Source organism: Sus scrofa, chromosome 6 (assembly GCF_054392235.1).
Source record: "Sus scrofa isolate SSC_HxYL_T2T_F1_AM1 chromosome 6, Sscrofa_HxYL_maternal_Yorkshire_Landrace_v2.0, whole genome shotgun sequence".
NCBI lineage: Eukaryota > Metazoa > Chordata > Mammalia > Artiodactyla > Suidae > Sus > Sus scrofa.
Genome location: NC_139388.1, coordinates 58,717,431 through 58,744,097, shown reverse-complemented (window position 1 = coordinate 58,744,097; position 26,667 = coordinate 58,717,431). Strand labels below are relative to the sequence as shown.

General features: G+C 54.3%; 2 protein-coding genes across 3 annotated transcripts in view; one reads left to right on the top strand and one right to left on the bottom strand.

Annotated features, from left to right (window-relative positions):
• Positions 1-193: 193 nt before the first annotated feature.
• Positions 194-4,303, top strand: RRAS (RAS related). The gene is made up of 6 exons (XM_003355998.4): positions 194-374; positions 2,259-2,346; positions 2,454-2,556; positions 2,656-2,764; positions 3,775-3,893; positions 3,968-4,303. The coding sequence occupies exons 1-6, from the start codon at positions 222-224 to the stop codon at positions 4,050-4,052; spliced, it is 657 nt and encodes a 218-aa protein (XP_003356046.2). The 5' UTR covers positions 194-221; the 3' UTR covers positions 4,053-4,303.
• Positions 4,304-9,806: 5,503 nt separating this feature from the next.
• PRR12 (proline rich 12) overlaps positions 9,807-26,667 on the bottom strand; it is a 30,164-nt gene continuing 13,303 nt past the window's right edge. For both annotated transcript variants that reach the window (XM_003127347.6, XM_084961296.1), the window contains exons 7-14: positions 21,906-22,022; positions 21,561-21,694; positions 20,364-20,842; positions 13,310-13,435; positions 13,116-13,213; positions 11,214-11,360; positions 11,029-11,124; positions 9,807-10,792 (exon numbers count right to left, since the gene is read on the bottom strand). In XM_003127347.6, coding sequence (XP_003127395.4) covers positions 10,646-10,792; positions 11,029-11,124; positions 11,214-11,360; positions 13,116-13,213; positions 13,310-13,435; positions 20,364-20,842; positions 21,561-21,694; positions 21,906-22,022 — 1,344 coding nt within the window. In that variant the 3' untranslated portion in view covers positions 9,807-10,645. The remainder of the gene's footprint in view (positions 10,793-11,028; positions 11,125-11,213; positions 11,361-13,115; positions 13,214-13,309; positions 13,436-20,363; positions 20,843-21,560; positions 21,695-21,905; positions 22,023-26,667) is intronic.

Sequence of the window (26,667 nt, the reverse complement as noted above, 5' to 3'; positions counted from 1 at the left end):
CCCCATTCGGAATTCCCCTTCTCAGCGACAGCCGTACTCCTATCCGTATTAGCATAGCTCCTCCTTTTCCCAGGTCTTGCCTGCCTCTAAGTGTCCCAAGTAAGGAGCCCTTCTTGCTGGAGCTCATGTTTATGCAGTACCCTTATTAACGTGGTCCGCCCCTAGGCCCCGCCCGGTCCCCCCCCCCCGCCCCAGGCGGTAGCGGCGGCAGCGGCAGCGACATGAGCAGCGGGGCGGCGTCCGGGACAGGGCGGGGGCGGCCCCGGGGCGGGGGGCCGGGACCCGGGGACCCCCCACCCAGCGAGACACACAAGCTGGTGGTCGTGGGCGGCGGCGGCGTGGGCAAGAGCGCGCTGACCATCCAGTTCATCCAGGTAGTGGACCTTCACCCCGGGGGGTGCCCCCGGGACCCACCCAGACCTGAGCCCTTGGCGGGATCCCCAAGACTCCGGCTTCCCCTCCATCCATCACTGAGACCCTCTTATGAGGCTTTCTAATCTTAAAAATGTCCCCTCAGATGTGACCCTGAGCCCCTCAGGGCCTCCACCCCCTACATGAGGGACCTTCCTCCTGTCCTTGTATCCTGAGACCCACCACCCCTACCCCAAGTATCCAAAGCCCCGCTCCTCTGCTGACCTGACCCTGGATGCCTCCTGGGAGCACCCTAAATCCAGAAGAGTCAACCCATTTAGACCCTAAGCATTCTCATGGGCCCCCACCCCGCTCGGGGCCACCTCCTCGCACCCTGAGCCCTACCTCTCCCAAATCCCTGACCTCAGCTTCCCCTCTGAGCCGCTCAGTAACTGGGAGAATGCCCTTGACATTACCCCAACCTGGCTGTTTAGCCCCTTCAGAGACCTCCACCAGAAAGTAGAAATTATGCCCAGACTTGGCCCCTGAGATCCATCTAGGACTCCATCCCACCCCTGTCCTCAGGGAGACCCCCTCAGACCCAAGAGACTGCAAAAAGATCCTGCCCCTTGGCCATTCCCACTAAGACTCCAAGTTCTGGGGATCCCCCATCCCACCAGATCCAGACCCCTACCCTTCCTCAAGGAAAACCATCCACTCCTCCGTCGTGAGTTTTCCTCCACTCTGATCTGCTGAGCCCCTCTCAGAAATTCTGGTTAGCCCCCAGATCATTTCCATGGAAGAAGCCCCCAGAGTCTTGACACCTCCAGAAAGACCTGCTCCTTTGGAGTTTCTCTGACCTCTTAAATGTATCTCCAGGTCTCTACGACTCTCTAGACATGTACTTATATTCTATGACAACCCTCCCCCATGCTCTCCAGCCCCCAGTTCGCCCGCCTGAGCTTCTCCCGGTTTACTCTGCAGACACACCCCTAAACCCCCCAGGGCCAGGCCCCTGCACTGCCCCTTACCAAGCACCCTCCACGACAGGCAGGATGCAGCCTTCGGACCCCCAGCAGCTGCCAGATCACCCCTTCTCTTCTGAAAATCCACCCTTGCCCAGGAAACTTCCACCCCTTTCCCCAGGGGAAACTCTCCCACCTGGGAGAAACCCTAGAAAGGTGTCTGCTCCAGGGATGCCACCCCTGAGGTCCCTGGGCCCCAGACCCCTGAAGAGACCCCAGACAGCGCGTGCATGGGAGCTCCTGTCTGGGTAGAGAAAGGCCCCAAGCCCTGGGCCCCTTGCACCCAGGGGCAGACCCAAAGCTGGCCCAGGGCCTGGATGGAGGCGGCCGGGACCCAGGCAGGAAGGGAGGGGCCCCGCCTGCGGGCGGGGCAGCGTCTCAGCAGCCGGATTGGAACCGGGACCTTCCCCTGGGAGGAGACACTGGAAGCTGCCCGAGGGGGAGGGGGAGAGGGAGGAGGAGGAGGAGGAAGAAAAAAAGAGGGAAGAAAGGGGGAAGAACACATGCAGATATGCTGGATGGCAAAAGGTCCCAGTGACTGAGCGCCTACTATGCGCAGACGATATGAAATGCTTAACGAGGATTTTCCCTGAATCTCACACACTGGGTTGAGGGTAGCACTCTTTTGATCTTCATTTCCCCAGGGAGAAAATCGGGGTCAGGAGAGGGGCAGTGATTTAGAGGGGGAGTGATGTGTTCAATGCCGCATAGCCAGGGCATCATCCCGACTCGGGAAATGCAACTTTATATCAAAAAGAGGGATGGGGCCGGGAGCCCCTTGGAGAGAGGGGCCTGGGGAGCACAGGGGATAAGGGAGGCAGGCCTCCATCATCCCTGCTGGGACCCTGTAGTAAAGCGTCCTCTCCACCCCCCCCACTCCAGTCCTACTTCGTGTCTGACTACGATCCCACTATTGAAGACTCCTACACCAAGATCTGCACCGTGGATGGCGTCCCGGCCCGGCTGGACAGTGAGGGTGGCAGGGGAGATGGAGTGGGAGGGTGGCCGGGCTGCGGGCTTGTGGGGGTGGCTGGCGGGAGCCTGGTCCCCATGGAGGCCCCCTCTCCCCATCTGCAGTCCTGGACACCGCAGGCCAGGAGGAGTTCGGTGCCATGCGAGAGCAGTACATGCGCGCCGGCCACGGCTTCCTGCTGGTGTTTGCCATTAATGATCGGCAGAGGTGGGTGTTGTCTGGGGGTCGGGGGAGATGGGGGGGGGAGGTGGCGGAGTCAGCGGGGAGCACTGGGGCCCAGCTGCTGACCTGCGGCTTCATCCGCAGTTTCAACGAGGTGGGCAAGCTCTTCACGCAGATCCTCCGAGTCAAGGACCGAGATGACTTCCCCATCGTGTTGGTCGGGAACAAGGCAGATCTGGAGACACAGCGTCAGGTCTGGGACACCCCCACCCCCGCCTCGCCCTCCCGGGACCCCCTCTCAGCGTGGGAGGCTCCTTTGGGCCCACCTCATGTCAGCATCCTCCTCTGGCTCCTGTGGTCCCTTGTCACATACCCCATAGATGTATTGCCCCATGTCAGACCTTCTGAGCCCCCAGCATTGCACACAGGAGTTGTCATGCCCACGAGGCAGGGACTGGATGGAAAAGAGGGCACCTCCCCCCAGGGTCACCCAGCCCCAGCTTTGTCCCCTCCCCTCCTCTCATTCCCACCAGAACTCTGGCCCCGGCCTCCCACTCCTGCTGCTCCCTCGTGCCCCAGCACCCCAGCTCTGCCACCTGGCCCCTGACACCCACCGTGGTCTTGTCCCTTCTCCCTCCCACCACTTCCTTTTACACGCAAACTATGTGATTTCCACCCAGAACTTTCTCTTTTTAAACTTTTGTCTTTTTAGGGCCGCACCTGCGGCATATGGAGGTTCCCAGGCTAGGGGTCCAGTCCGAGCTACAGCTGCTGGTCTACGCCACAGCCACAGCCACGCCAGATCTGAGCTGAATCTGCGACCTACACCACAGCTCACGGCAATGCTAGCTCCTTAACCCACTGAGCAAGGCCAGGACTTGAACCTGCGTCCTCCTGGACGCTAGGCAGGTTGTTTCTGCAGAGCCATGACGGGAACTCCCCAGAACTCATCTTTTCAATCAAGCCTGTGGGGAGTTCCAGCCGTTGGAGTTTTGCTTGGGCCTCTGCTGGGACATCCTGACGTTTCTCCGCCTGATGACTCAGTTCTGGGCCAGCGTCTCTGGAGCCTTCTCAGCCTCCTTCCTTAGATGGCACCCACCCCACACCCTGGGCTCACTCCTCCATCTCCCTGCAATGTTTCACTTAAGCTCCCCTAGGAGGTGGCCCCAGTCAGAGCACACAGTGTGTCTGTGTGCCTCCCCCAGGCCCGACCGTCCCCAGTGCAGGGACCTGACTCCTCCATGTGTCCTGCCCGCCCCCCAGGTTCCCAGATCCGAAGCCTCGACCTTCAGCAACTCCCACCACGTGGCCTACTTTGAGGCCTCGGCCAAACTGCGCCTCAACGTGGACGAGGCCTTTGAGCAGCTGGTGCGCGCCGTCCGGTGAGTGGAGCCCCCCTTCCCGGGTCTTGCTCCCATCCCCACCCCGGCCCCACCTTACCAGCCTCTTCCCACAGGAAGTTCCAGGAACAGGAGCTCCCACCCAGCCCGCCCAGCGCCCCCAGGAAGAAGGACAGGAGCTGCCCCTGCATCCTCCTGTAGGGAGGGGACGGGAGCAACAGGCACGGGCTCTTGGGACCACATGCCCTCGCCGAGCTTGCCCTCCGGGCCTCCCAGGACACACTACACCCCCACCTGGCCTCCTCCGGGCCACCACCACAGCCATCACCACCGTGTGCCTTCTGCCACCGCCTCCCATCCCGCCCCAGCCCCTGGGTGAGGGCTCCCGGGCATCCGGATCACTGCTGTACATAACCTCCTCCCCCAGAGAAATAAACATCACTCACTGCCCATGTCAGGAGGTGCTTTGTAAAAAAAGGAAAAGGGGGAGTCTCTGCTGAGGCACCATGGGTTAAGAATCTGACTGCAGCAGTTCGGGTAGCTGCTGAGGCACAGGTTCGATCCCTGGCCCAGGAACTTCCATATACTGCAGGGGCAGCCATTCAAAAAAGAAAAAAAGAAAAAGAAATGGGCAGGGGGAGTCCTGCACCTCCCACCACACACACACACACACACACACACACACACACACACACGGACCTCACTCCACAGAGAACCTTGGGATCTAGAACCCTCTGCTTGGGGGAGGGGGAGGGAACACATGGCACAAGCTGACCAAGCGTCTGGACCCCATCAGGAGAGCCTCTCTACCCTTTTCTGTCTTGGCAGGGATTTGGGCGGGATGAGAATTAACATTTCAAAGAAACTTTTTAAAATTTAAAAACTCAGTTCCTTAGGGAGGTGAGGAGAAGATAAATGATGAATTTGGGGTTAACTCTACATGACATTTATATATTAACATTATATATAAAAGGCCCTACTGTATAGCACAGGGAACTATACTCAGTAACTGTAATAACCTGTAATGGAAAAGAATCCGAAAAACAGATACATGTGCCCCTGAAGCTTATACTCCCTACCTTGTAAGAACCTATAATGGAAAAGTATCTGAAAAATAGATGCATATAAAGGGATGCACCTGAAACTAACACAATGTTACAAATTAACTATACTTCAATAAAAAACAAAAGGAGGCCTTCTGGGGTGGCCTAATGGTTACAGATCCAGCCATAGTACTGCTGTGGCTCAGGTTTGATCCCTGGCCCAATAACGTGGGCATGGCCCAAAACAACAACAATAATAACAAAAACCCAGAAAGGAGCATAAAGAAACCATTAGAAATAAAACCAAAACTAAAACCTCAGCTCTTCAGACACACGAGGCACATTTCAAGAGAGCTCAACATTCACAGGTAGCCACGAACTACAAATAAAGACACAGGTTTCCTTACTGTGGAAAGGGCTATCAGACAGCAGTGTTCTGGGAGGTTCCAGGACTTTGGAGACAAACAGCAACTGCTACAAACCCTGCCCACCTACCTCCCACCTCCAGTGTATATTAAGAAAGGCCTTTTGGCTCCAGGAGGGAGAAGGGACAGGCAGGCAGAATGGTGTTCAACAGGCAAGTTCTCAGTTCTAGAAAGTTCTCAGTTGGGCTGACAGCTGAGTCTAACTGGAGGCTGGTGTGGCCACACCCCAGGGACCCTCTCTCCTGGGAGGGCCTGCAAGGTCGGGCATCTTAAGGCCATGTCAGGTAAGGTGGCAACACACTGCCCTTTGGGAACCAGGACCCCCAATTCTGTTCTGGGCTCACTAACCTGGAAGGCTGGAGCCAGAACTGGAGGCCACCGATCCCCTATCTCTTGGGCTGCGGTTGAACTGCAACACCTACTGAACAGAACTCTCAATAGAGACGTTAACCCCATGCCCTGGACCTCCCTCCACCTAACAGCTGTCACCAATTACCTGCTTCCCCTGTCCCCACATCGGCTAAGTCTGAAAGAACCTCTGGCCCCAAACCCTGAATGCTCCCTTCTCACCCACTCCAGAACCCGCTTCCTGATTCCGGGGTAAATGATGGCTTTGCAAGTTCTCTCTGCCTGGGTTTTTTGTTTTTGCTTTTTAGGGCCACACCTGCAGCATATGGAGGTTCCCAGGCTAAGGGTTGAATCAGAGCTGCAGGTGCCGGCCTACAGCACAGCCACAGCCACGCCACAGTCACACCATAGCAATGCTAGATACAGCTGCTCTGCGACCTACACCACAGCTCAGGGCAACGCTGGATCCTTCATCCACTGAGTGAGGCCAAGGATCGAACCCGCATCCTCACGAAGACTCGTCAGGTTCGTTACCCACTGAGCCACAGTGGGAACTCCCACTGCCTGGATTTGAATCTAGCTCTGCCCCCTCCCTGTGGAGTGCCTTTGGGCCAGTGCTTCTCAGTATGCACCTCTGTCAAGTGGAGGTGACCCACAACTCCTTAGTTCCCAGGGTCAGAGGCCACTTCGTGCCCAGGAGCAATGACCCAGGCCCCACTGTTCTCCTGCCCCAGAACCATGAATGTCCCTCTGTGTTCCTGATGAGAACAATGATTTGCTAAATATCCCTTTCCGGGTTTCATTATCTCACAATCCTTGGCCTGGGTTCAACCTTCCGTCCTGGGAATAAGCTTGGCTCAGATCTATCTGTGCTGCGTGTTCACCCGCCCGGCCCCCCAGCACCTCTGCTCAGCGGGGGCCCACTCCTGAGGGTGGGGTCCCAAGGGGATGTTTTTAATCAGATCCCAGATAAGATCTGACACCTCCGCCTAAGCCCCAGCCAGGGGTGAGGAGCCAGTGTGTCTGGGCCAACTTCTCCCGGGCACGCGGACATGCTTGCACACATGCACGCACACACACAGACGCACACACACCCCAGCTGACACGCAGCTAGATCCGAGGCTTTTCTGCACTGCCTAATGGGGCTAAGTGCTTGGCCAGGACACCCCGTTTCTTGGAGGACTCTGAGGCGATGAAAGCTACCGCTGGCCCCTAAAAAAGGCACATATACAAAACCCACATGACAGCTGGCAAGCCATTTTTGGAAGGTTCACAGCCACCACCATTCCAAAGCTCATCAGGCAAGGCTGGCACGGCTCAGTTGGCATCTGTCTAGGTAAGTGTGCGCCCGGGAGCCTCTGGTTCCTGCTGGCCCCTGGGCTTGGCTGGTCTCTCGGGGCTTCAATGTCCCTCTCTTTACACATCTTTGTCCTTCTCTGCCCAGCATCCCTTCTTGCCATCCCTCGGCCTGAACAGTGCTTCCAACGAATTGTCTTCCCTCACTTGACAAAAGCCCATTTTATAGATGACAAAACCGAGGATGGAGGCTATGATCTAAAGTGTCTGGTCAGTGCTGGAGCTGAGATTCAAATGCGGGCAGTTGAATTCCCAAGGCCAACCACCAGGTTATTCTGTCCCCAAAGGGATGATAAGTGCTTCCACAGGCCCGCTTCTGGATACTCCATCCCGTTTCTACCCTGGATTTCTAACCTGCAGCAATCCTGGAACCTTCGGCCCCAAGCCGACTTCCCAATCCAGAACCTTGAACGTGCCACACCGTCTCAGAGGTGCCACTCCTGATGTGCTCCCAGCCAGAGTTCAAGGACTCTAAGAACCCTTCCCCAACCGTCTTAACTCCACGATTCTGGAAAGCACACGGCCCATCACTCGCGCTCCCATTAGTTCTCGGATGCTGCGCAGTCCTGTTCTGTAAAACCAGGGCACTAGAAGAGATAATGTGGTGATATTCTAGATAACATCCAAGGTTCTAGAACAACCGGGGTTCGTTCTCAGTTTCACCTGTAAGAGACACTGGACTGCTAACATCCCACCTTTCAACCTTCCATTGGGTCTCTCTCTACCCAACGAGCAGCCATCCTCAATTCTGACTCCAGGGTTCTAGAACACCAACGCTCTAACTTTGAGGATGTGTCCAGCATCAAGAATGACAACAGCTTCTTCCTACTTTATAGGCTGAGTTCTAGCAGACCATCAGTGGATCTCCACGTTTTTTTTTTTTTTTTTTTTTTTTTTTTGCTTTTTAGGGCCACATCTGTAGCACATGAAAGTTCCCAGGCTAGGGGTCAAATCGGAGCCACAGCTGCTGGCCCACACCACAGGCACAGCCACAGCCACACAGGATCTGAGCTGCCTTTGTGACCTACACCACAGCTCACGGCAACACCAGATCCCTGACCCACTGAGCGAGGCCAGGGATCGAACCCCCATCCTCATGGATACTAGTCAGATTCGTTTCCGCTGCGCCACAATAGGAACTCCACGTTTTTAACATGCTTATTCTGGAACACTGTGCCTCAAACATGACTGTAGAGAATCCTCCCAGGATTGTATTAAAAAGTGGGTTCTGGAGTTCCCGTCATGGCGCAGCAGAAACGAATCCGACTAGGAATCATGAGGTTTCGGGTTTGATCCCTGGCCTCACTCAGTGGGTTAAGGATCTGGTGTTGCCTTGGGCTGTGGTGTAGGTCGCAGACATGGCTTGGATCTGGCATTGCTGTGACTGTGGTGTAAGTGGTGGCTACAGCTCCAATTGGACCCCTAGCCTGGGAACCTCCATATGCCATGGGTGCGGCCCTAAAAAGGACAAAAAAAAAAAAAAAAGTAGGTTCTGACTCAGCAGAGTTGAGAAGCAACTCGAGTTTGCATCTCTACAAGTTCTTTGAGGACCTCAAGAAGGCGTGACAATATAGGAATCCATATTCAGTTCTGCAGGCCAGCCTCTAAAATGGCAATCCCCACATGACCTTATAGTTTCAGGGTTCGAGAACCAAGACCTGCCCTCAAGCCCACCTCAGGGAACCAAGAGAAAACTGGTCAACTCCCAACATCCATCACTGTCTGTGCTGGTCCAAAAATGCATCCAAAAATTCCTATACCTTTTCCTTCACAAAGCCAAGCTGGATTTTCTTTTCCTTGAGTGTGTACTGGGCGTAATGCTCTCCTCTGATAAACAGAAGACTGGAGTGTGCTGGGTGATGTCGGGGGCTACAGCATAAAGATGAGTGGCTTCCTTTTTGCTGTCCGTTCGATCACTTGTGCTCCGCTGTCATGTCTGGAGGACACTCAAGCTACCCTGTGACATGGTGCACGTGGCAAGGAACAGCCAACAGCCAACAGGCACATGAGGGAGCCACCTTAAAAGCAGATCCTTCAGAGTTCCCCTAAGCTCAGCCGGTACAAGCCCTATTAGAATCCACGAGAGGAGTTCCCGTCGTGGCGCAGTGGTTAATGAATCCGACTAGGAACCATGAAGTTGCGGGTTCGGTCCCTGGCCTCACTCAGTGGGTTAATGATCCGGCGTTGCTGTGAGCATGGTGCAGGTTGCAGACGCAGCTCGGATCCCGCGTTGCTGTGGCTCTGGTGTAGGCTGGTGGCTATGGCTCCGATTCAACCCCTAGCCTGGGAATCTCCATATGCTGCGGGAGCAGCCCAAGAAATAGCAAAAAGACAAAAAAAAAAAAAGAATCCACGAGAATGCGGGTTCGATCCTTGGCCTTGCTCAGTGGGTTAAGGATCCGGCGTTGCCATGAGCTGTAGTGTAGGCCGGCAGCTGCAGCTCCAATTGGATTCCTAGCCTGGGAATTTCCATATGCCATGGGTGCGGCCCTAAAAAAAAAATGTAGATGCTTCAACCCCAGTCACACCCACAATGACTCCACCCTCATGACTGATCCTAGGCCAGCACCACTCAACTAACCTGCTCCTCTAAGTTATTAGGATGGGCTAATTTGTTACACAGCAGGACATAACAGATACAAATGACTCCAGCCCAACCACCTCCCAGGGCTGCAGAAGAGCAGCCACCTTACATTTTCAGACCCTGTGCCCATGCCACCCCCTGGGCCCACTCCCCGCTGCACCCCCACACGCCGCAGGACAGAGGCACTCCAGCCAGCCGATAAAGTGTTTGCCGTTGGGTTTTCGTTTGGCTGGTTGTGTGTACACAGTGTATACAAGTTGAGTTGTACAGAAGCCCAAGAAAGAGCAAGAGACAAAGGCTGGAGGGGAGACGGGGGGGGGGGGGGGGCGCAGAGGGGTTAGAGAGAGAGGGGGGAGGAGGAGGGAAGAGACCGATAAAAAATAGAACCACATCCAGAGGAGGGGGGGGACTTTGGGGGGACAGACACAGACAAATTGCAGTAGAAAAGGAGTGGGAGGGGCAAAGGGAGGGGCCCCTCCTCCCCCTCCGCCTCCCCCGCCCCCCGTATGTACAATAAATAAGATTAAAAATAATTAACAAGATGCGTTTTCCCCCTCCCACCCGACGCCAAATGCCCTGGGGAGGGAATGGCCTTTAGCAAAGATCTTGGCCTGTAAAGGGGGGCTTGGGGGGGGAGGGGGTCCCCCAGCTCTCTGAAGCTGCCCCACCCCCTCAACCATACATAGACTTTTCCTATACATTATGTACAAGGTGGGGGGGCTGGGGCCATGGCCGTGGAGGGGGGACTGGGGCCAGGGGAGGAGGGAAGCGTTACTAAATAGACATTTATACATATATATAAATAATTTCTCTGTACACCGGACAGTGGGAGGAATGGGGAGCGGGTGGAGAGGGCTGGGGAGATGGGGGGGGAGTCAAACTTTGAACCCTGCCCTGTGTGGGCAATATGGACACACCCTGACCAATGACCCCCCTCCCCTGCCCCGGCGAAGGGGCCCAGGGGTTAGCTCCTGAGGGCACAATTCTGTCCCAATTCTCCGTTCGTGGAGGAGGTGGCCCCCCCAGGCCGGGGTGGGGTCACCCACAGCGGCTGTGGGCCTGTGCTTGGGCCAGCAGGTCGCTGAAGGAGTCAAAGAGCTGCTCCAGCCACGGCTGGTTCCGCATGCACTGCTGGACCACCTCCTCCTGGCCCAGGTCCTCGGCGCCGCCCTCGATAGCCAGGGTCTGCAGGGAGTTAAACGCGGAGCTGCAGTGGGAGGGGATGGGGGGCCCTAGGGATCCGCTTCCCAGGGAGAGGGGGGCTGGGAGCTGGACTCCTGGGTCCGCGGGAAGAGGGGCTGGGGGCCTGGACTCCTGGGTCCGCAGGAAGAGGGGCTGGGGGCCTGGACTCCTGGGTCCAGGGAGAAGCCTGTGATGGGCAGAATCCCAGGGTGATGCGGGCGAGACCACCGGCGGCTCACCTGGTCCCGGCAGCGCAGGAAGGTGTGGTACTTATAGTGGTGGAGGGAGTGGTAGAGCGTGTAATATCCCGACTTGTCCAGCTCGACCTTGAACTCCTGGGCAGGGGGAGTGGAGAGGCCTCAGCGCCCCCTCCCCAGTCTGGCAGCCCCCCCACCCCCCAACCCCTTCCGGTCCCCCGCCCCACCTGGGCTCGGACCACGCTCCTCTTGAGCTTGCTGAGCGTCTTGCGGTTATAGGGCTCGCCGGCGGGCCGCAGCCGCACTGCCCCCTCCTCAGGGGAGCCCTCCCCGCTCTGCTCCACTTGCAGCTGAGGGAACGTGTGCAGGGCATCCTGCGGGAATTGGATGAGAAAGGGGGGACTCCCTGGACGCACACGCCCAGGCCCACCCCCACCCCTCCCCCGTTCTCAGATCTCAAGTGGTCAGATGCTTCAGTTTCTCCCCAGGAAGCTGCAGATCCAGAAGAGACGCTCGAATCTTGCCTTCCTCCAAGGACAGAGGAAACCTAGGCCTGTCTGGTGACCCTTAAAATGTTTTGTGGCCTGGCCTAGGCTTCTAAGAGACACCTAACACCCCATCTAGGATTCTCAGAGCTACCCTCACAACCTGCTCAAAATTCTATGACTCAAGGAGTTCTTGTCGTGGCGCAGCAGAAACAAATCCGACTAGGAACCATGAGGTTGCGGGTTCGATCCCTGGCCCCACTCAGCGGGTTAAGGATCCGGCATTGCCGTGAGCCGTGGTGTAGCCTGCAGACTTGGCTCACATCCTGCAATGCTATGGCTGTAGTGTAGGCTGGGAGCTGCTCTGATTAGACCCCTAGCCTGGGAACCTCCATATGCCGTGGGTGCGGCCCTAAAAAGCAAAAAAAAAAAAAAAAATAATTCTAAGAGTCAAGGAATTCCTGTCCTGGCTCAGTGGAAACAAATCTGACTAGTATCCATGAGGACGCAGGTTTGATCCCTGGCCTCACTCAGTGGGTGAAGGATCTGGCATTGCCTTGAGCTGTAATGTAAGCTAGTAGCTGCAGTTCTGATTTGACCCCGAGCCTAGGAACCTCCATATGCCAGGGTGCGGCCCTAAAATGACAAAAAAACAAAAACAAAAACTAAGACTCAGGGAGTTCCCTGGAGGCTCAGTGGGTTAAGGATCCAACATTGTCACTGCTCTGACTCAGGTCCCTGACCTGGGAACTTCTGCATGGGGCAGGAGCAGTCAAAAAAAAAGAAAAAAGAAAAAAGAAGAAGGAAAAAAACCTCTAAGAGTTAGCCTGAAATCCAGACTCCCTAGAGCCAGGCTAACATAGTTTAACATCGATCCTAGAATTATAAAACCAGACGTGTGCTTCAGTCCATGAGCCTCAGACCTATCCTAATGTTCTAATTGGAATTCTTGTTATTTATTTATTTACTTTGATTTTTAAATTTTGGCCACACATGCAGCAAGCAGAAGTTCCCAGACCGGGATTGAAGCTCAGCCATGGCAGTGACAATGCCAGATCCTTTACCCACTGAGCTACAGGGAACTCCCTGGAACTCTCAACCCTACATAACCTCCTCCCAGCCTTCTCAGAACCCAAAGAACAGTCAGTCCCAGGATTTCCACAGTCATCCTTACAACCCACAGAGAGTTTCACAACCAGGTGAATCTTTTACCCGTGTTTTCATAGTCAGACCAACACCCCGCCAAGGATTTTCAGAACTAGCCTAAAATCCATCCTAGAATTCTCAGGACCAGACTAACATCCGGAGAACCTTCAGGGCCAGACCACCATCCTATGGCAGAATTCTGAGCAGCCGTCCTTACATGTCACCCCCTGAATTCTCAGCACCCATCAGAATGACCACACTCTACCCAGCCTGCCCCACCTGACCTTGACAATGACCCTTCCCCGTCTTCGGAGCTCACGGGACTGCTGGGAACCCAGAGACGCCCGCCCCCTCCTGACAGCCCAGCCCGCCGCTACTCTCCCAGCCAAGTCCATCCCTTCCAACGATCACCCTTCTCCAGGGCCTCATGCTCCAGGGACCCGCGCAGTGATGGTCCTTTGGCCCCTGGACACCAGCCACCCCGGATCCCCGCAGTACCTGCAGGGCTGGGCTCAGTGACAGCCGCTTCAGGACTTTCTTCTTGTGCTCATTCAGGAGGCCGTCGATCTTCCGCATGGGCGGGAGGTACAGCTCATCTGAAAGGCGAGCAGGGGTGTCAGAAGAGCTGCAGCCCCGTGATGCCGGCGGGGGGAGGTTGGGGGGGAGTCTGGGCCCCTGGGGCCTCCACTCACCGTGCGTGTCTTCCAGGGCCTGGATCATGTCCGGGTCGAGCGCCGTGCTCACCAGCATCTCCACGTAGCTCCGGTACATCTCCCGCATCGCCCGGGTCTTCAGCAGACGGCCGGGCACCGCCCGTTCTGGGGAAAAAATGAGCCGGGACCCATCATTCCACCTTCCTCCGAGGCCACTGGTGTGGCAGACGGTGGAAGGACAGAAACCCCCGCTCTCAGGGAGATCCGAGGCCGCTGAGGCAGGCTCTCCAACACCCGTACAATAAAGGGTCTAGTGGGGAGATCACTGCTCTGTGATGCGCTCAGCTTGGCGCGGCCAGGAAGGCTGTTAAGGTCACAGACGAGCTGAGTCTTGGAGTTCCTGTCATGGCGCAGTGGTAACAAACCCGACTAGCATTCATGAGGATGCGGGTTCCATCCCTGGCCTTGCCCAGTGGGTTAAGGATCTGGCGTTGCTGTGAGCTGTGATGGGGGTTGCAGATGCGAATCTGATCTGGCGTGGCTGTGGCTGTTGACCGGCAGCTGCAGCTGATTGGACCCCTAGCCTGGGAACCTCCATGTGCCATGGGTGCAGCCAAAAAATTTAAGAAAACCATCAAAAAAACAAAACAAAAAAAACCAGCTGAGCTTTGAGGGACAGGAAGGAGTGTTCCAGGCCGGTGAACTTTGTGTTTGACTAGTTCAGTGGAGTGTCAATGAAAGAGGGAGCTTCCCTGGAAGTCTAGTGGTTAGGACTTGCACTTTCACTGCTGCAGCCCGGGATTGATCCCAGGTCTGGGAACTGAGTTCCCACACATCAAGCTGCCATATGCCAAGGCGCAAAAAAAAAAAAAAAGTACAGCAGAAATTAACACAATGTTGTAATTCAACTCTACTTTCCAAACCAGTGAATCAAGTCTGAGAGGTCAGATCACAAAGGGCAAGACTGAGGGAGGGAGATCTGAACTTAGGCTGCACAAGCTGGTATAGCCCAGACCATGTGGGGCCTCCAAGCGGAAGTGGAAAGGGCAGGGGCTACTAGGGAGCCATGGGAGAGGTGTGAGCAGGGCAGGGGCAAGGGTAAGGGAAGACAACTCTGGGGCCATGTCCGGAATGCACTGGAGGGGTGGCCGAGGCCAGGGCAATGGACCAGGTGAGAAAGGACAAGGCTGGGCCAGGGGGTGTGGGGACAGGACACAGAGAGTGAGGGGTCAGGGGGTGGGGAGTGGGCAGCGACTGGGCCAGGGCTGGGGGAAAGAGCAGGGGGGTGGGGGCAGCCAGGGCCATAGGGCTGGAGTCTTCCTTGCTGTGGAGGTGAGGGAGGTGCCTGGTGACTGGGGAGCCAGTGGGACAAGCTCGGTGGGGTCTGGAGGGACAGGGTTTGAAGGAAGCCTGGAGGCTAGTCGGGGAAAGCCAGGAGTCTGAGGCTCATGGAAGCTTCGGGAGCCTGCCAAGTGAGAGGCAGAAAACAGCAAGCAACCAGGCAAAGGGCCATCCACCAAAACCCAAGAAGGAGCATCAGCAAGAAAGGAGCAGTGGGGAGGAGCAGCCCCCAAAACATCCCTGCGGGAGATGCCTGGGAACCGTCCACGGGATGCACCCACCCGGATGGTCCTGGATGACAGGGGTCTCAAGAGGCCAGAAGGACCACTTGGCAGTGGGAGTCAGACTCCATCAAGCCTCAGCCTGAACCCTCCCATGGCTCCCGTCTCGCTCATGGCTAAAATCCTTCCCATGGGGCCACAAAGCCCCTCGTCTCTCCAAGATCTGGTTCTGCTCCTTCTCTGCCTGCACGTCCTCCAGCCGCTGGCCTCTTTCCTGACCCTCAGAACACGCCCAGCCCAGAATGTTCTCTCCCCCAAAGTCACACCACCCAATCCTGTTGCATTTGGATCTCTGCTCCAGTGTCCTTTCCAGAAGCCTCCCCAGCTCTCCCCCGCCCCCCGAAACTATCACCCAGAATCCTGCCTGGATCCTCTTTAACCGGATTTATTTTTCTCTGCTGCCTTCAATCCTTGCCAGCCTAATGCTGATGCTTTTCCATATTGCTCGCTATTCTATTACATAACATATTTATCTGCTCGACCCCCCCGCTGGGACTGTGGGCCCCCGTGAGGATACATGTTTTTGTCTATTCTGTTCACTGTTGGGCCCCCCAGCTCATGGCACAGAGTAGGTGCTCAATTAAGACCTGCAGAGGAGAGCCACGATTTTAATTATCAATTAAAAGAAAATAAGAGACCTCTGGAGAAGTTCCCGTGGTGGCTCAGTGAAAACAAATCTGAGTAGCACTTGAGAGGACGCAGGTTCGATTGGTTAAGGATCCGGCATTGCCCTGAGCTGTGGTGTAGGTCACAGATGTGGCTCGGACCCCACATGGCTGTGGCTGTGGTGTAAGGCCAGCAGCTGCAGCTCTGATTTGACCCCTAGCCTGGGAACCTCCATATCAAGCGGGTGTAGCCCTAAAAAGACAGGAAAAAAAACAAACAAAAAAAAGACCTGTGGAAATGGGATGAGGAAGCCAGATGAGAGTGGACTAAAAGAAGGAGAGGGGACGCCCCTGTAGTCTCCTTCTAGAACTTTCATCATGAAGTCGAGGAAGGAGAGCCACTAGCCTCCAGCACAGAGGGTCAAGGTGTTGGGTCCCAAGAGGGCTGGTCTGGGGCCTCCCACTCTGGGCAGAACCTTCAGGCCTCCCAGATGGGAGTCAGGCTCCTCCTCATGCTGCTTCAGAGGGGCTCCTGGTCAAATACGATGAGGGGACCCAGACCCAGAGAAAGCTGCTGACCCGTGGCTGAGAATGCTTCCCGATTGCTCTGTCCCCCTCCCCGGTTCACAGGCTCAGAAAATTCTGAGCTGTCCACCTATGTTCACAGCAGCATTAGCCAAAATGTGGAAACAAGTCAATCGTCTATTAACGAGCACACAAAACAGGGTCTATCCACCCAGTGAAATAGTATGCAGCCATCAAAAGGAAGCACTACAGGAGTTCCCGTCCTGGCACAGCTTAGAAGAATCCAACTAGGAACCATGAGGTTTCAGGTTCCATCCCTGGCCTCGCTCGGTGGGTTAAGGATCTGGCGTTGCCGTGGGCTGTGGTGTAGTTTGCAGACGTGGCTCGGATCTGGCGTTGCTGTGGCTCTGGCATAGGCTGGCAGCAAGAGCTCCGATTAGACTCCTAGCCTAGGAACCTCCATATGCCTTGGTTTTGGCCCTAAAAGAATAAAAGACAAAAAAAAAAAAAAAAAAAAAAAAAAGAAAGGAAGTACTACACACACACCAGTATATATTGTACATACAGCACAGGGAATATAACTAATATGTCTTTTATCCTTTTAGGGCCACACCGCGTCATATGGAGGTTCCCAAGCTAGGGGTCTAATCGGAACTATAGCGGCTGGCCTACGCCACAGCCACAAGCCACGCCAGATCGGAGCCACATCTGTGACCCACACCATAACCCATGGCAACGCCAGATCCGTAACCCACTGAGCAAGGCCAGGGATCAAACCCACAACCTCATGGCTCCTAGTCAGATTCGTTTCCGCTGCACCCTGACCAAAACTTTTGGGGAACATAGCTAATATTTTACAGTCATCTTAAATAGAGTCTACAGAGATACTGATTCACTATGTTGTACACTTAAAACTAATTATAACACTGTAAATCCACTATACTTTGATTTTAAAAAAAATGTACTGATACACGCTACAACACAGATGAACCTCAAAAACATAATGCTACGTGAAAATGCCTACACGTTGTGTGATATCCCTTATATGACATGTCCAGAATGGGCACATCTACAGAAATAAGTCAATGACTGGTTGCTTAGGGATGGGGGAGGGGAGACAGGGGCGAGATGGCCAAAGGAAGCAGGTTTTTTGGGGGATAATGAAAATATCCTCAAATTGATGGCCAGATGTATGCACAGCCCTATGACTATACTAAACAGCAAATAATTCTGTTGTGGGTTTTTGTGGCTGCACCCATCGCATGTGGAAGCTCCCAGGCCAGGCACTGAACCCACCACCACAGTCTCGACCAGCGCCTCAGCTGCAGACAATGCCTGATTCTTAACCTGCTGCACCACAGGGGAACTTACAAAAATTGTGTGTTTTAAACGGGTGAGCTACGGAGTTCCTGTCGTGGCTCAGTCGTTATGAATCTGACTAGGAACCGTCATGCCGTGGGTTTGATCCCTGGCCTCACTCAGTGGGTTAAGGATCCAGTGTTGCCGTGAGCTGTGGAGTAGGTGGCAAATGCGGCTCGGATCTGGCGTGGCTGTGGCTGTGGTGTAGTCTGGCAGCTATGGCTCCAATTCAACCCCTAGCCTGGGAACCTCCATGTGCCGTGGGTGCAGCCCTAAAAAACAAAAACAAAACAAAACGAAACAAATACAACGGGTGAGCTATATGGGATGTGAATGGAATATACAAACATGTTTATGAGAAAAGAAGGGAGTTCCCTGATGGTCTAGTGGTGAGGATTCAGTGCTTTCTACACTGCAGCCAGGGTTCAGTCCCTGGTCTGTGAACTAAGACCCCACCCCAAGCTGCTGTGTGCTGCAGCCAAAGAAAGAAAGGAAGAAAGGACAAAAGGACAAAAGGCAAGATCTGCGCATCTAGGAAGCAAGCTCACCTCTTGCTGCATACCTTCCCTGACCCAGCTTTAACTGCTTCCACCTGGCCTGACTGGGCTGACTGTCCAGTTAAAAAGACTACATTTCCCAGGCCCCCTTGCAGCTAGGTGTGGCCATATGACTAGTTCTGGCCAATGGGATGTGAGAAGACCAGTACTTAATAGAAAGGTCAGCCATACTCCTACCCTTGCAGCTCCTTTCTACTGACAGGTCTGTAGCTGTGTGGCTGCTGGGCTGCCTCGGACCATGTGGTGGAGGACAGCATGTTTGGAGGCAGCAGAGCAACAAGAGGAAAGGAAACGGAGACCCTGGAAAATCTTGAGAAGAGCCTCTTATTCTCCAGGAACCTCCCATCTTCATTGGGGCTTTGATGTAAAGAGAATTCCATCGCTCTCATTTGAACAGCTGTAAGCTTAATCTTTGTTAAAAGAGCTACTCTTTTTTTTTTTTTTTTTGCTTTTTAGGGCCATAGGAGTGGCATATGGAGGTTCCCAGGCTAGGGGTCAAATTGGAGCTACAGCCACTAGCCTACAACACACCCACAGCAATGTGGGATCCAAGTGGCATCTGAGACCTACACCACAGCTCACGGCAACCCTGGATCCTTAACCCACTGAGTGAGGCCAGGGATCGAACCCGAGTCCTCATGGATACTAGGCGGATTTCCACTGTGCCACAAAGGGAACTCCCAAAAGAGCTACTCTTTAGGAGGATGTGACCTTGAGCAAGTCACGTCACCTCCCAGGGCCTCAGTTTTCTCATGTTTAAAATGAAGATTAAAAGTAAATAAATAAATAATAAAACTACAATAAAAAATAAAAAATGAAACAAAAAATATAAAACCTCACAGGGTTTTATGCAAAGATAAAAGGAGCCAATGTGTAACATGCTTAAAATGATGCCTAGAGCTTAGTAAGCACTCACTAAAAGTTGGCTGTTACATTCATTTTCAAATATATTTTTGTTGTTATTGTCATAAACCAGGCATCATTCTAGGCAATGGACCTCACAGTTCCACGATAGGCAAGTACCCTCCTGTGTGCCTTTACTATGAATATCTTTTTTTTTTTTGTCTTTCTGCTATTTCTTGGGCCGCTCCCGTGGCATATGGAGGTTCCCAGGCTAGGGGTCCAATCGGAGCTGTAGCCACTGGCCTACGCAAGAGCCACAGCAACGCGGGATCTGAGCCGCGTCTGCAACCTACACCACAGCTCACGGCAACGCCGGATCGTTAACCCACTGAGCAAGGGCAGGGACTGAACCCGCAACCTCATGGTTCCTAGTCGGATTTGTTAACCACTGCGCCACGACGGGAACTCTTGAATATCTTTTTTTTTTTTTTTTGCTTTTTAGGACTGCACCTGCAGCTTGTGGAAGTTCCCAGGCTAGGGGTCCAATTGGAGCTGCAGCTGCCGGCCTACACCACAGCCACAGCAACACAGGATCTGAGCCGCGTCTGTGACCTACACCACAGCTCATGGCAACAGCAGATCCTTAACCCACTGAGCAAGGCCAGGGATTGAACCTGTGCCCTCGTGAATACTAGTTGGGTTCATTACCTGCTGAGCCACATGGAAACTTCCCATTTCATTTCATTATTAACCCGTTTTACAGGTGGGATCACTGAGGTGCAAAGAGGTGCTACCTCTTTCCGGGCATCATCCATGGAGTCCCAGGGAACGTCACTATCTCTGGGCCTCCAGGTTGGATGCTGGTCACCTATCTTCCTCAGCCCTCAGAACCCACCTATTCTGAGCCAAAAGAGTGCATTGCTGGAGAGCAGAGCCTAAGGTTCCACCGGCTGCATCCGGACTCTGGATGCCCCATCCCAGCTGTGTGGCACCCTCTCGGTACTTCAGTCTCTCATCTGTATTTGAGGATAATATTGGGATCTACTTCCTAGGACCCCTTGAAAAATCAAACAAGTTAACAGACATAAAAACCTTACAAGACAGCCTCTCAAGTAGTTAGGTGTCACAGAGCTGTGAGCTACTGCTATTATTTTGGGTTTTGTTTTTTGGGGGGGTTTTGGGGTTTTTTTTTTTTTTTTTTGTCATTTTGCTTTTTCTTGGGCCGCTCCCAGCAGCATATGGAGGTTCCCAGGCTAGGAGTCAAATCGGAGCTGTAGCTGCCGGCCTATGCCAGAGCCACAGCAACGCCGGATCCAAGCCTTGTCTGTGACCTACACCACAGCTCAGGGCAACGCCGGATCCTCAACCCACTGAGCAAGGGCAGGGATCGAACCCACAACCTCATGGTTCCCAGTTGGATTTGTTAACCACTGTGCCACGACAGGAACTCCTGCTATTATTTTGAACTCACTTATTACGACTGTGACTGTTCGATGAGGCTACCGGGAGCCCTCTGGAAAGCCCTCACCTCCAGAGGCCTCGGAGTCACCCCCAACCAGCCCTACGCTGCCGATGGCCTTACCATCCTCGCTGGGCGCCCCCGGCGACGACTCTGAGTCCGAGGAGCTGCCTGGGGGGCCTCCGCCCGCCGAGGCATTGCCCGCCGCCTCCTTCAGCCACTTCTTCCTCTTCTTGGGGGGCGGCTCGGCCTTCACCTTGGTGGGCCGGGACTTGGGCAGCCGGGATGTCGCGGGCTGTCCCGTGGTGAGGCCCCGATCCGGCCGAATCTGCCGGCCGCCTGTGCCCCGCTCGCCCCGCAGCGGCCGTTCCCCGCGCGGCGTCCTCTCTTTCTCCTTCTCCTTCTCCTTCTCCACCAGCCGAGGTGGGGACGGCTTCTCAGGGGCAGGGGGCTCAGGCACGGCTGTCTCAGGTGTCTGCTCTGGGGGCTTCTCGGATGCCGTCTTGTCAGGGGTCTCAGGCTTCGGAGGTGGTGCTGGGGCCTTGGGGGGAGGTGCGGAGCTGCCCCCGGAGGAAGAGGGGCCCTTGGCCTGCCCAGAGCGTCTGGAAGGGGACACAGAAGGGGCTGCTGATTGCACCCCAATTCTCCTGCTTGGGGCACCCCTGCCCCCACTGCCTACCCCACAGTTCTAAGCATAGACTCTTTTTTTCTCTCTCTCCCTATTTTTTTTGGCCACCCCGCAGCATATGGAGTTCCCAGGCCAGGGTTAGATCTGAGCCCAAGTTGCAATCTACACTGCAGCTGCGGCAACACCAGATCCTTTAACCCACTATGTTGGGCTGGGAATTGAACCCGCATCCAAGCACTGCAGAGACACTGCTGATCCCACTGCACCACAGCGGGAACTCCTAAGCACAGACTCTGGCTGTGTTAGTCTCTCTAGGTCCCCTACTCTCTGGGTCTCTGCATGCCCTCCCTGCCTCTATTTCTAAGCATTATGCACTTTTTTATTTTTGCGTTTTAGGGCCGCAGCCACAACATATGGAGGTTCCCAGGCTAGGGGTCCGATCGGAGCCACAGCTGCCAGCCTACACCGCAGCCACAGCCACACCAGATCCTTAACCCACTGAGCAAGGGCAGGGATCAAACCCACAACCTCATGGTTTCTAGTTGGATTCGTTTCCGCTGCGCCACAACAGGAACTCCCATTATGCACTTCAAAATGGTTAGTTTTATGTTATGCAAATTTCCTTGCACGTTTCATCCCCTTGCCTGCTGGCCCTGCCCACCCCATTGCTCCCCTGGCCCCATGGACGGTACCTGACGGGCACCGGTGGCCGGTGCCAGGGTTTCCGAGCACAGACCCTCACGTAATCCTTCTTGTTGACGTTTTCCAGGAACTTGACATAAAGGCGCTGGTACCGGTTCTTTGCATCCCCAAAATACCCCAAATACTGGGGGGGAAGAAGCACGTGAGAAACACCTCCATCTGCCCCAGCCCGGCAGCCCAATACCCAGGATCCCCACTGCCCTGGACCAGCATGGCAGCCCCCCCGGGACCCGGGGTAAATCAGAGCCCGGTGTGAGGGGGACCCCAGCTTCCATGCTCCCGCCCTGGGCACCCCCGCCCCCACCCCGCATCCTCGCCCCCCTCTGCAGGCTCACATTACTGGTGGCACAAAATTGCCGCTGCCCGTCCTTGATCTCTGGAGTGAATTTCTGCAGCAGCGCCTTCTGGACTCGCCAGATGGGTGGGGGCTCCCGTCCTGTCTGCAGCGCCAGCTGAGGAGGGAAGAGCAAGGCAGGCAAGGTCAGCCTCTGTTCCTGCCCTTCCCGACCCAATTCTTGGCCCTCGTCCTCCCTCTACACCCCCTTAGAGAAAAGGCATCGTCCTCAATAAGCATCAAGGAGCAGCCAGCGGACAGATAACTTCTGGCCTCCTGATGTTCCCAGGGGAAGCGGCTCGAGTCTGGCCCCGCCTTCCTACAACAGGCCAAAGACAGAGCTTCCGTGACTTACCGGGGGTGGGGGGTGGTCCCCACCCCGATTACAACCTATCGTAAGTTGAAAAGCATCTTAAGTCAAAAACTGAATGCACCTAACCTCCCAAACATCACAGCCCAGCCGACCTTCCATGTGCTCACAACGCCTTAGCCTGCAGTTGGGCAAACTCACCTCGACACAAAGCCTATGTTGTAAGATGGGGGTGGGGGGAGAGTTCCTGTCGTGGCACAGTGGTTAATGAATCCGACTAGGAACCATGAGGTTGCGGGTTCGATCCCTGGCCTCACTCAGTGGGTTAAGGATCCCACACTGCCGTGAGCTGTGGTGTAGGTTGCAGACGCGGCTCGGATCCCGCGTTGCTGTGGCTCTGGTGTAGGCTGGTGACTACAGCTCAGATTCGACCCCTAGGCCTGGGAACCTCCATATACTGAGGGAGCGGCCCTAGAAATCACAAAAAAAAGAAAAAAAGAGAAAAAAACCTCAAAGTACAGTCTCCATACTCAGTGTGTATCGCTTCTGCGTGGCCATCAAGTTGAAAAATCCTACACTGACCCATAGGGACCATCTATATGCTCAAATCAGGCCATTCATTCTGGGCTACCAGGTTGTTTTGTGGGGCTTTCTTGGCTGCCCCCACAGCATACAGAAATTCCCGGGGAAGGGGACTGAACCCCCGCCACAGCAGTGACCTGAGCCACTGCAGTGACACCACCAGATCCTTAATCCCCTGGTTCTCAGGTTTTAGTTGTTACATCTTTACAGTGTGATGGTACCCGACATCCTCATGACTCATAAAAATGACGAAATCTGGGAGTTGCCTTGTGGCAGGGCGGGTTAAGGATCCGGCATTATCACTGCAGCAGCTCAGCTTGATCCCTGGCCAGGGAACTTCCACATGCCATAGGCATAGCCAAAAAAACTAAATCTGAGCACCCACAGCACTGTCAATCAACGATACTTAAAAAAACAAGTCACCAGATTGATAAACGGAAAATACGGACTTTGGCTCACGTGTGTAACATAAAAGTTGTTTGTGAACTTTTTGTGTATTTGCTAAAAAGTACTAGTGAAAGAAACACATCTCTGCCTCTTGTAAAATGCCTAAACAACATTAATCCTTATTTATTTATTTATTTGTGTATTTATTTTTTAGGGCCGCACCCGTGGTATATGGAGGTTCCCAGGCTGGGGGTCGAATCAGAGCTGCAGCTGCCGGTCTACCCCACAGCCACAGCAACACGGGATCCGAGCCGCATCTTCGACCCACACCCCAGCTCACAGCAACGCCAGATCCTTAACCCACTGAGCAAGGCAAGGGATCGAAACCGTATCCTCACAGACACTGTTAGGTTCTTAACCCACTGAGCTACAACAGGAACTCCAGGCAACATCCATTCTAACAGAGAAATAAAACCTTGCTCCTAAAGCGAAAAAAATCCGAGCACCCACCTACCCAGCATCTTCTGGATGTGGGGTTAGGCCCCAGCCCCACTGTACAGTGGTGAACAAGAGCCACAAAGCCTTTTTTTTGGGGGGGGTCTTCATTACAGAGATAATAAGACAGACAAGCAAATGAAACAGGGCGATGCTGAGGCTTGTGCTAAGAATAAACGGGTTGACGGGTTACCTGAGAGCACTGATTTTTGTCAGCCTGTCCAGGGCACAGTGACAGAAAGGCTCCCCCCAGCTCCACTTCCCCTGGCACACTCAGATCCCCAGCCCAAGGCCTGTGTGGCCCCAGCTGGGCAAAGGGAACCCGGGTGTGTCGCACCCAGCATGTGCCATCAGGGAGTGAGGAGAGTAGCAGGGGAGCCAGATGTAGACCCAAAAATGTAACAGCTCACGTCGAAAGGTACTAATGACAGGTGCCCTAGGAGCCTAGGAGGAGGAGGGCTCTGAACTCGATCTGAATCTGAGAAAAACGCTTCCTCGAAGAAAGGAGTCCTGGGAAGACTAAGTCTCCTATGAGGGGCTAGGTGAGGGCTAGGAGCCGGCAGGTAAAGCGTGTGACAGCTGTGGCACGGGTAAGAAAAGCATCAGAACATACCGGGAAATGTGTCCTGGGCTTCGTGCTAGCCCAGAGAGGAAGGAGGGCCAAGCCCTCGCATTCAAAAGAATCCACAGTCAAGTGACAAAGAGGATTCAGGTGTAACTCCGATGGATTAATCGTGGCTGCCCTGACACTAGGCTCGGCAGCTGTAAGTGCTGGGATCAATTAGTGATGTCTGCCCCTGGCAGCAGCTGGTGCCCTGAAGCCCAAGGGCCAGGTTCTGGGTAGCTACTCTTGGTTTCCTGTCAATTGCTTTCACATCCACGATTTTTCACATCCCTCAGATCAATCCAGGGAACACCTAGGAGAAGTTACAACAACCTGATGAAAATGAGGTCTGGAAAGGTTCTTGGCTTAAGTCTCACTGCACAAGAGTGAGGCAGGATGAGACAAGGATACGGGCGTGCCGAGCCCAAGTGCTTTTCTCCAGGACCCCACGGTTCTCGGTCCTCCCTCCTGGCTCCTCAGAGAGCCAGGTCAGAGGCATGAGGATTAAAAAGTCCTTTTCAGGTCCTTTTAGGGACTCACAGTTCCTTTAAGTCCTGCCCTGCTCTGAAACCTTCCAGCGCCCCAGTGCAGATCCTACAGCTTGGCACAGATATTTGGCCTCAGGTTCCTTCCTCCCTCCCCTGCCCGGCAGGCCACCCAGACCCGCAAAGCTCAGGACACAAGCCCCACTTGCTGAATTCCAGGTTTCTGCAAATGCAGAGCTGCCCACCCCCCACTAGGGGTGTGTCGTTTTCTCTCTCAATATGGAAATAATATTCCCTGTTCCAAGTTTTTGAAAAATCCACCAGAGGACGCTCTCCCTATTTCTGCCCACGGCCTATCTTCCTCCTCTAAGGCATCAGCTCATTCTCTAGCTGGACTCGAGGGCCCCTGGGCTCACCACATCCCGATTAAGCTTGGCTTCTTTCCCAAAACCACTCTTCCTCCCAGGATCCCGCCATCCCCGCCCTGGTCATCAGGCCCTGGCATCATCAGCCTTGCCTGCTCCCCAACCAGAGTCAGTTAGTCCCAAAGCCACGTCCTTCCTGCCTCTCCTCTTGTCAATCATATCACGGATCACACCCACTTCCCTTTAGTAGGGAAGTTGCCTGACCCTATTCAGTAGACGCCACCAGTGATTGGAGGAGACCTGACAAGGGGCCGCCCATCGACAGGCATATCACAAACCCCACCTTGACCCCAAATGATGTGCTGGACCAATCAGATTCTCTCCTGGGAATCTCAACTATAACAAGCTGAGGCAAGGGTGGTAAGGAGCAGGATGTGAGTAAGTGAGCTAGAAGCGCCCAGACTGGTGTTAAGAAGAAAGCTGGACTCAGACACAGAGGAGTCAGTGTCACAGAACTCAGGCAGTGGACAGACTGCCATCCGGACTGCACACCTCCCCAGCCACCGCCAGACCACCCAAATTCTCAAGCAGGCACCCAGGGATCTCACCCCAGGATGATCTGGGCCCTGCCCACCTTCCCAGCCTTCAAGCTCGCTGTCCAGCCACTCAACCCCTTGCACCCCTACACATCACAAATATACACGCCTCACCACAGGGCCTTTGCACAGACTGCTCTCTCTGCCTGGACCACCCTCCCCACATTTTTCTCCATCCAGCAGACGCTTCAATGCTCAGTTTGCATTCTGCTAAATCTTCAACATCTCCAAGAACTGGGAATTAATATTATCACTCCCCTTTGGGGGGAGCTGAGGCAGAGAGAGCCCTAACCCTATACTGTCCGATTCAGCAGCTCCTCCCAGACCAGTGGCTTTGTGTACTTGAAATGCAGCTCATTGAGTCCACAGAGTGTAAAAGACACGCTGGATTTCAAAGGCTTGGTGAGCAAGGAGGAACGTAAAACATTGCATTAACTTTTTCTACACTGACCACATGCTGAAATAATCCTTTAGATAAGCTAGGTTCGAGAGAATACATCCCTACTGCTAATCTCATCTTTAAACTTTCTTAAAAATGTAGATATGAGACAGTTTCAAATGACATCCATGGCTCATATAATATTTCTATATCATATCATATTCATATGATATTTCTATTAGACTGCCATTGTTCTATGACAAATTATAGCCTGTGGGGCACCCCCCCCCCCCGCTTTTTTTTAAAAGGTGGCTCTTTCGGCACATGGAAGTTCCTGGGCTAGGGGTAAAATTGGAGCTGCAGCTGCCCGCCACCACCCCAGCCACCGCAACATTGGATCAAGCTGCATCTGTGACCTACACTGCAGCTCGAGGCAACACGGGATCCCTAAGCCACTGAGCGAGGCCAGGGATGTAACCTGTATCCTCATGGACACTATGTCGGGTTCTTAACCCACTGAGCCACAATGGGAACTCCCTGTGGCCCATTTTTTTTATAGA